Source organism: Corapipo altera, unplaced genomic scaffold (assembly GCF_003945725.1).
Source record: "Corapipo altera isolate COAL_440 unplaced genomic scaffold, ASM394572v1 343, whole genome shotgun sequence".
Classification (NCBI taxonomy): Eukaryota; Metazoa; Chordata; class Aves; order Passeriformes; family Pipridae; genus Corapipo; species Corapipo altera.
The window spans coordinates 2,565,724-2,575,469 of record NW_020884913.1 but is presented as its reverse complement, the minus strand read 5'-3'; the positions used below and the strand labels follow the sequence as shown (position 1 = coordinate 2,575,469).

Below are 9,746 nucleotides of genomic sequence, written 5' to 3'. Positions count from 1 at the left end.
ATCTACTGATCACAAGAGAGACCTGACAAAGCCTTACCAGGTATGAGCTTTCGGCAAATTGTTAGTGCTGGCATCGATCTGGTGGATTGTGAAGAGTCGTGGGCCTGCAGCACCTGGAACGCAGGAGAGGAGATCTCACTACTGGCAGGCACAACATGAAATGTCTTTGTGGCACTGCAGCAACAAGAGAGGAACTAAAACACTGAGAGAAGCTCTGCACAAAGAAAGGTGAAACCATAAACAGGCAGGAAAACTCTGAACAAACTCCCCCAGTGGTGTGGCACACTATCCCCTCTGCCCAGACAGACAGCCCTGCAGTTATTTAAACCATGGAAAGATAAAAAACAAAGCACTAATAAGAAGAATAAAACAAATGTTTCACACTGTGCAATGCACAGTTCTAAGTTTTTAATTTAACTTCTCTCACTCTTCGTAGACAACAAAACTTGCACAGTTGTACCTGTCCCTGTTACATAACAGGTCTTGAATATCGGCCAATTCCACTGAAATTCCATAGAGGAGTCACAACACCAATTCCTTGTAATTTTGTTAAATTTATCTGACCATTAGAGATCCCTTTAATCTCTCTGCTAAAGGAAGAAGACTGCAGCACAACAATCCTTCACACTTGGTTTGCACTGGAGATGCCACAAAGGACAAGAGAGGTTACAAATACCCCAAACCTGAGCAGAACAGGAATCCTGGCCCGAGCAAACAGACGTTAAAAATACAATTCACAGGGTCTGTGTTTCTCATGGGGACTCTGCTGTTAAATAAGAGTCTGAGCTTGTGCTGTGTGACTGCATTTCAGCCTAAAAGAAGACTGGTGGTATTATCTGGTCTGTTAGAAGCAGGAGGTGTTATCTGGTCTCAGAGCTGTGCAGGTGATGAGGGCTTGTAGAAGTCAGGAATTAAAAACCAGGCTTGTGGAACAACCCCAAGGAGAACCCCTGTAAGATCTCAGCTGCTCAGAACTCCTGCCAGAGAAGGAAGCGCAGAACTGAAACAAAAGAACCATTTACACCTGAATAACAAGGTAGCAGAAAGACACCGAAAAAAGGACTGTTTGTGATTGTAATCAGACCGTTAAAATCGCTCTGAAAAAGCCCCGTTGCAGCCCCCCAGTCCCGTTTCCAGCCGTGCCCGGTGTTACCTTGCAGTGCCTTGAAGCCCTGCAGGGGCACTCGGGAGGAGCCGGTCACGAACTGGAGCAGCCTCGCCCTCCTCTCCTCGTCGAAGAGCTCCACAGCTTTCCAGAACCATTTCACGATGTTGCTGTCTGGGGTACAGTGTTTTAACCTGGTATTTGCCTTCCAGTCATTAACATCAATTTTTCCCAGTCCGCAAATGATGAGCTGTAAATTTTAAAAGAGAATTATTAAGAGTATTTCATCACTGATCAGTATAAAAATGGGTTGGGAGGCAGCCAAATGATGAAGAACTGATTGGAAAAAGCTGGCAGATTTTATACCAAAGCCAAACCTCTCACTCATCTTAAGCAATGCAGAAATATAACTTTTTTGTGGTTTTTTTTCTTTTTTCTTTAATTTTACCTTTGTACATAAACTATTTTTGAAACTGCCTCAATTCAAATTAAAAAAAAAACCCAAACAACCCAAACAGCCATTTCAAGTTTAAACAGAAGTGCCTTGGCCTGTCAGTTTAATAACAGAAGCACAGATTCTACCCCTGAATGAAAATGCAGGAATAATTCATATTTGAACTCAGTATTTCTTTCTGGAGTGTAGCTCAGGGTGTAGTTTGGCAGGTGCCACTCTGGATCCCCAAAGGAATCTTATTCCTGTGATACCACACACGTGACATGGATCAGCCTTTCCTGACAGAGCTTTCAGTGCTCCTGGAGATCCAACAGCGGATAAGGTTAAACTCAGCAGGGATGTGATTATAATTCTGAAGACATTTGCTTATGACTAAGGATATTGGCCCTTCCCCTTTCTTATTCTGCAGCTGCAAAATGATTCTGGGTTAGGGGCATGGCTGGCTCACTGCTGGGAATGAGAATATTTGGGATAAAGGAGGAGCAATCACCGACATCCAGGGAACAGAAGCACAAGTGAATAATTTACCTGTGGCCACTTTACATGGCAAAACCCTCAGCTCCACAGCTGGCAGACTGTAATGAGATTCAAGTTTAAGCTTGGGATCTGTGGATTTGCCTTCAGAGGATATTGTTTAGATGCCAATCCTGACGTTTTGAAGCACATTTGTCTGTGACAGTACCTTTCCTTCTGCTGGATTTACAGGGCCAAACCTCAGCTCTGCCAACCCCCCCATGTGCCTGGCAGCAGTGAGGGCAGTGCAGGAAGGGCTGGGAGCGAGTGCTGGGAGGGGGGAGGCAGGGACAGACTGTTTTCCTGGCAGCACTGAATTAAATATCCCAAAACTGCACCGTGAGAACTCTGCACCAGAACTCTGCTGCAGCAGCGGAGTCTGAACAACCTGAGGTCACTGCAGGGACCTGCACCTTCAGGAACACCCCACGGCTCTCAGGGCAGGACACAGCCTCAGTGGCTGCATGACCTGGTCACCCTCACACTGCCCCTGTTCCCTGTGGGAGCACACCTGGAGCCCCAGGAGCACTGGGATCACAGCTCTGGGTTCCTCAGGCTCTCACTTGTTACACTTGACGACACAACAACATCGTGCACTGACCTCCAACTCCTTCTCATCAAATGTCTTCAGCAGATGTTGTGGGATTACTTCATTAAATCCCTTCTGGAGCGCCAGGAACTGAGCTTCAATTCCTCGTAAAAACCTCCAGTTCACATAAAGTCTGTGAAAAAGTGCAAATTGGGTTTGGGGAAGATGTTTCACATCCAATAAACCTGCAACTTATCCAGCCCCAAAAAACCTGGCCTCGCTGACAGGATCACACACTCCAGCACCGGCCAACCCCTCAGGAAAAACCAACAACAGCGACAATTACTGCAACAAGTAAAATTCCTCCCCACTGCAGGAAATATAAAAAAAAAAATACCAGGAGAAGGCCCCTGCTGTACCTGACATATTCCTTTTTGTTCTCCTCTGTCACGGGGATGCTCTTCCCGTTGGGTTTGAGCTCGTGCTGGATGATCTCCCCGTACGCGTTGTGCTCCACACAGAACGTGTGGTCCAGCACTCCCGTGATGTCGTTCTCACTGGGGGGAAGGAATGAGCAAGGGACTGAGTGAAAACACGTTCTCCAAATATATCACAGTCATAACCCATCTGACAGAAGCACAATTTCATTTTTCAATGGCATTTCAAAGCACTGCATGGAAGCAAAAGGGGAATGTGCAGTTTTCCTGTGTTGTATTTTAAAACCATTATCAGAGTTTCAATGTTATATTTTAATAACATGTTACTCAATGTTTTATTTTAATAAGATGATACTGTTATTAAAATATAACATATTTTATAAGGGCAAAATTAATAACAGGCAACATTAATAAATTAAAATTTATCAACTCCCCTCCTGTCCCCCGAATTTGAATGCCTTGATCATTTTTAGCCTTAAAGAAGCTGAACTGTGCAAGAAAGATATTTCTTAAGTCTGACCAAGAGATTAAAACACACTTCATTTCCACTGGATTTAGGACCACGATCACACAACTGAGAAAGCATTCCAACATCCTGAGGGTCACTAGAGAGTACATACAGTATCCAGACTAAGCTGTTGTGAAGATCAGGATCAACCAATTCCATGTCATCCAAAGTGATTGGCTTCCCAAGCAACTGCTTGTAGAAAGGCAACGTGAAGCCCCCGTCGATGTAGTGCCCGTGGAACACAGCCATGCCCATGATCCGGCCCACGAAGTGGAAATAGGACAAGTGCTCCTGGAAGGGACAGGAGGGACAAAGTCAGACCTCCAGCTCATGGCTGCTGAGCAGGAGATAAAATTTCAATACGAAGAAAAGAAAAAAAAAAAAACCCAAACAACTCCAAACCCAACCCAGAGCGTTTGGTTTTGTTTTCACACACATCTTGCTCCCAGTCCAGAAGTCAGACCAGCAAGAATCAAAACAGACTTCATTTCTCCCAAAGGAAACATAAATCAACATCTTTACGGAAAATTAAGAACAGATTTGAGAAGGTTCTTTGATCACTACTGAATTATCATGTAATTGTACAGATCCAGTGTCCAGCAACACCAGTGTCAGAATTTGGCTCCTGAGCCTGGAAGCCTCTGCAGATGTGTTTAATTCAGCCCCAAAGCCCTCATCCCCAGGACAGGCACCGCCGTACCGGGTTGACGGCGGAGTCGGGGTTGATTTGCAGGGTATAAATATCATCTCGGGAATACTGGAAGAGCCCATAATATGGATTCAACATCTCATGGGACAACAGGTAGAGCCACTCCCTGGAGAAAAGAAAACAATTTATTGGTACTTTGTAGACCAATGCATTCCTACACTGAGAATCTCTGCAACAGAGTCTGATTCTTTTCATCTTAAACATAAACGTGAAGGAAGTTATCTCTGAACACGCTGAGATTAGGCTGAAATCAGAATTATTTTTACTGGCTCAGTAACCACACAGCACCTGACAGCTGATGGATTTGCCAGCTTTCCAAGATTCTTCTCCAGGTTACTTATTTCCAAGAGTTTCTGACTGTGATTCTCCTTCATCCATTACACACCAAGACAAGACACCACGTATTCACTCGCCCATATTACACAGACTGTTAGAATCAAACCTTTTAATATAAACCACCCTTAGGTAATGAATATATTTGGTTCGAGTTTTAATTACATAATCACAAATCATTAAATAATGGTCTGAGAATTGGGAATGTCACTTTTTATAAGTGAAGAATAACCTCAGACTATTGACAGACTATTGCCCACCAACTGCTGGTTTTTAACATTTTGCTTCAAACTGCAGCGACTATTTGCAAAAAACCATATTTTTTGCTTAAAATTGTTCCACAAACCTGAATATTTAGTGGTATAAATTCTCAGGCACCCAAACTTTACTAACCAAAGACAGTGATTTCAACAGATATCAAAACCTGTGTCACAGATGTCTGATGTGATCTGTAACTTGTGTTTTGATTTATTTCCAATAAATCAGTGCTTTTTTGATGCAGTTTTTCTTTTAAAAGACTATCTAAAGCTCTATATTCCTTTGAAATACAATCTGTTACAGAAATAAATATAAATAAGGATAATGTCAAAGAACCAAGGCTGACACCAGGTTGGTTTAGGGTTCAAAGCACGGGGGTTGTCAGCGGGGTTGGGGTACAGGGAAGAGGCAGAGCAGTGACTTTACCTGGCAACTCCTCCATAATCAAGGCCTTCCTCCCCACGGAATTTGATCATTAATCGTTTCCACAGGTCTTTTGGCCTCATCTTCATGACTTGCCTGTAGGACTCCTGTAAACACACAACACTTCCTTTCATTAAACTGCTCCTTACAGGCTGGAAGCTACTGCTGCGTATTGGAAGTGAAAGGAGTCTCAGGATCAGAGTCTGAAGGGGATACTGTTAAAGGGGACACTATTTTCCTAAATACCAACCAGTTTCTCAAATCACAGATTGTTACTTCATTTTCTAAAAATGTGATAACGTTGGACAGTATAATTTTCAAATAAAATAGAGAGAAGAGAAGATCCACCTCCTGTTCAATATCCAGAGGTGAACAGTGAGCAGAACGTTCCCTCTCTCATTCTCATGGAACTTATAAAAAAATTAAAATCTGTGTCAATAAAATCCTTTTGTTTTGCATAAAGGCTTGTAATTTTTGCAGCCTGAAAAGCAACAGAGGAGCTTCTCCTCTGGGCACACCACACGTGCCAACCATCAGGAAGCACCTTAAGAACAGAAGCAGCAATGCCATCCCAGTAAATACAGAATTACTCCTCTATCAGTAAGAGCTCACCAAGAAAACACAGAAACAAACTTGAAAGGCAGAACAAATGCTCATTTTTAAAAAGGAATTAAACAAAAAAAAAAAGCTGAGTTCTTATTTATATCCAGTATCAGCTCCAACCTTTGGCTCTGCAGGACAGAAGAGGCAGGTGGGTGTGCTGGGACCCAACACACTGGACTGAACAAGAACACAAAATTCCCAGTGCTGTCCCCTTCCCTCCCTTGCTTTTTCAGTTGCTTATGAACCGGTCTGACTGTCTCCAAAGGGAAGACCAACACAAATCCTTCTTGGCTGGGAAAAACTGTGACAACAGAGAGGGGTGATCAAGTCTGTGGGTGGGGTAAAAATGTAACAGGGATGGGTGGGATGGGTGAAAGTTCTCAAAAGGACAAACTGTTCTCCAGGAAAGGCCAATGAATTATAACTGTGTTTAATCAAGTCAACAGAATGATTCTGCTGAATAATGCCCCAAACCCAGAATGCAGATATCGCTCAGTGGGCACCTCTGGCCATTCAGATGCCCAGACAGTTCACACAATTGGTCTGATTCTGGAGAAAACAACAAAAAGGAAAAAAAAAATCAACTAGAATTGAGATTGATACTGAGTAATCCAAAGGCTGAAGAGGAATCCTATTAAACAGTAATTTTACCTCAGTTACCATATATCTCAGAGCACTAATAACTGTTTGGTGTTCAATTTGTAACATCCCCTCTGGAACAGACATACATCCAAGGAAGAAGTGAGGCAGGATCTTCAGATCCATGAAGTGCCTGAACTCCTTCCTCAGTCCCTGCCACAGGCTCTACATCTCCAGCCACAGAGAAAGCACCCCTTGGTTTTCTTCTTCTCCATAGGGTGAATACATACTTTTTAGACCAATGCATTCCTACATGGAGAATCTCTGCAATAGAGTCTCATTTTTTTAATCTTAAAAACCAGTGTGAAGGAAGTTATCTCTGAACATGCTGAGATTAGGCTGAAATCAGAGTAGTTTTTTACTGGCTCAGTAACCACAGAGCACCTGACAGCTGATGGATTTCCCAGATTTCCAAGATTTTTCTCCAGGTTACTTATTTAATCTTAAATTTACTTTAATTACACAACCGACATCCCCTTGAAATGCTTCCTCTTTCATAAAATTCCAGCTTCAACCGCAGCCTTCGAGATTCCACCCGAGCGAACGCTACGAACAACCCTCCTGCCCTTCCCTCGGTGTTAAGAAAGGGGCCAAAAACCTCCAGTTACCTCAAAAATCTCCTCCCTGGAGACCTCGATGCGACAGTGCCCAGCCTGGGGCTGTTGCTGGGACAGCTCCTGCCTCAGGATCTTCAGCTTCTGCACCAGGTCCCGCTTGTAGCGCGGCACCGTCAGGCACTCGGCCTCGTCCGGGAGCTGGCACAGGGACACCACCTGCTGCTGCTGCTGGTGCTGCTGGTCCTTCAGCTGGTTCTGCCGGCTGCAAACACACACACACTGGCTGTACACACTCAGTTCATACCCCTCTCCTCTCAGAGGTCAAGCTTTGTATCTGAACACTTTCAATTTACTGCGATTATTATGGTGATTGCACTAAAAACGTCCGTCCGGGGTCGGTAAAGGATCAATTCAGAGAGATTTTATCCTGACTGAAGACGTGTAGTTCTGTCTTTCTTGGCAAGTATCTGTTGTTTTTAGGGCTTGTTATTTCTCCTAGTGCTACTCTGCAAAGTATGTAAAAGGTTACAGCCCAGACAATAAGGTATTATCCATACAATTTTACTACTGAGCTGCTGACACTGAATTTCTCAGATACCATTTCCATATTTCCTTTGCGTGTTTTCCCTCCCTCCATTTTAAAATTCAGGGATCTGCCAAACACTCTGCCTCTAATCTCCAGTCAATACCATAGTCTGTTTTACATGGCTTGTCTGGAAAAGAGTAAGCTTACAAAAAGATGTTTGTACTGGCAGCTTGGCAAGGACCTTGTCCCTTGTACCTGGCCTAGTCTGGACCACAGGAATGTGGGAGTTCACATGGAACTAATTGGCACAGATAAACAAGTATTTTTACTAGCAATTCGAAGAGATTTTGTAAATCTGTCTTCTTACCAGGAAAAGTAAATGGATCATGTTGCAGAGATGTGCTCTCTGTGTCTTGCACACAGTGAGTGGATATTTTTACAGTTTATAGTATGGCATTCCCAAACAACACAGGATAAAACTCTATTCTCCCTAAACCACAAGAAGAATATCTCTGTGTGTAGCACATGAGACTACCCTAAATTTAATGTGTAAATAAGAAATGCTACAATTCAGAATGCTCTCCAGTGGAACTTTTTTTTTCCCCCAACAGAGACCAAAAAATATTAGAGGGAACCAAACAGTTTGAATATATTTTATAATTTCAGCCTATTGTCTGTTTTAAAACAAGGCCTAGCTGAAAACTCTCCTGGCCAACCAAAATTCACCTCAATCTTAGCAATAATAACACCTCTTTAATCCTGGGCTCTAAGGAAGGAACAATACACTGAAATCCTACTTTGTTACCATGTCCTGGGATGCAGAACTTCAGAAGTCAGCTCAGTGTTGTTATTTTCAGTGTTCTGTTTGCTTCTGGTGTTGTTTCTTTACATAAGGCTACCTTAACTTTATGTGCAAGCTGAACACATTGGTCTTACAATGAACTACACTTATTTTATTTCCTGAAAAACCAAGTCATTACAATAATTTAGAGACACACACTCCCGTGGTTCCAGATTGTGGCTCTGCCATTTGTGCATGGCAATGTTCACTTGGAATTAGGTTTAAATATGAATCTCATTTAAACTGTATTTACTTGATAGACAAATTAAAGCCAAATCTTTATTCTCTGTTCTGAACTTTCTAATTCCATAGGGAGGAATATGGGAAAATATTCCTTGGATATGCCTACCAGAGAAGGTCGTATCATAAAGTGAGCATCATCCCTGCTGCCTTTAAGAGTAAAAAGACACAGTCCCCCAAGCACAAAGCCAGTCAGTCTTAAAGGAAATGCAATCTCTGAAATGAGCATAAATTTAGGATTTCTGCATCAAATTAAACCATTATGTTTCTCCTCCTAGTACTTCCCAAAATAAGGAAATACAAGGAGGAGAAAAATAAAATGCCATCCTCCATATTAGACTACAAATAATCAGTGCAGTATTAGCTAAACAATCTGCAGTGCTTAAAGTCATTAAACCTCATTTCTCAGTTTGTTTGCACAGCTGAATGACTTTGCTTGATTCCATACAGTGCTTTAAGGATACAACTAAATACTTTTCAGGTGCCACAACTATCAAAATCTACCACAAACTCTAGGTCCGTATTTTAAAACAGAACTGGGTAACAAGTTTGATTGTTTTCATAACTTACAATGTCATCACTGGAGGAACAAAGGGCTTTACTCAGCTCAGTAGAAAAGTCGGTATCACAGAGTAAACTTTTTCTCATGCCTTTGAACCTAAAACACCATCCCACCCAAATACTACATTCTTTCTCAAAAAATTTACAAAATGTCAGGCCCAAGGCAAATTCCTTTTGTTGTTGTTGTTGTTTTTTAAAGAACAAACAAGGAGGTGGGCTTAAGGCAGGGGAAGCTTTCACATATCCTGTTTGGTGCAATAAAAGAATAAACACCCGAGATGATTTATCAGGCAGCAACTTTGCTGATGACACTGATGGGTGAGTTTCTGAAATCCTCCTCTAATGAAAGACAGATGGACAAATGAAAAAACTTCAGCACACTGCAGGAGCACTTTAAGTTTAAATAAATGCAAAATGGTTCTGTGAGTCTGGAAATCAGAAGCCAAATTGGATTTTTCAGATGACAAAGGCAGCTCTGTGTCTGTCCTCCACAATCCAGGTACAACTGGC

At 42.4% G+C, this 9,746-nt stretch overlaps 1 protein-coding gene across 2 annotated transcripts in view; it reads right to left on the bottom strand.

Moving 5' to 3' along the window:
• SMURF2 (SMAD specific E3 ubiquitin protein ligase 2) overlaps positions 1–9,746 on the bottom strand; it is a 58,740-nt gene that overhangs the window by 4,078 nt on the left and 44,916 nt on the right. For both annotated transcript variants that reach the window (XM_027654669.1, XM_027654670.1), the window contains exons 11-18: positions 7,120–7,330; positions 5,273–5,376; positions 4,247–4,361; positions 3,659–3,837; positions 3,021–3,158; positions 2,674–2,794; positions 1,154–1,355; positions 38–113 (exon numbers count right to left, since the gene is read on the bottom strand). In XM_027654669.1, the coding sequence (XP_027510470.1) occupies positions 38–113; positions 1,154–1,355; positions 2,674–2,794; positions 3,021–3,158; positions 3,659–3,837; positions 4,247–4,361; positions 5,273–5,376; positions 7,120–7,330 (1,146 nt within the window). The remainder of the gene's footprint in view (positions 1–37; positions 114–1,153; positions 1,356–2,673; positions 2,795–3,020; positions 3,159–3,658; positions 3,838–4,246; positions 4,362–5,272; positions 5,377–7,119; positions 7,331–9,746) is intronic.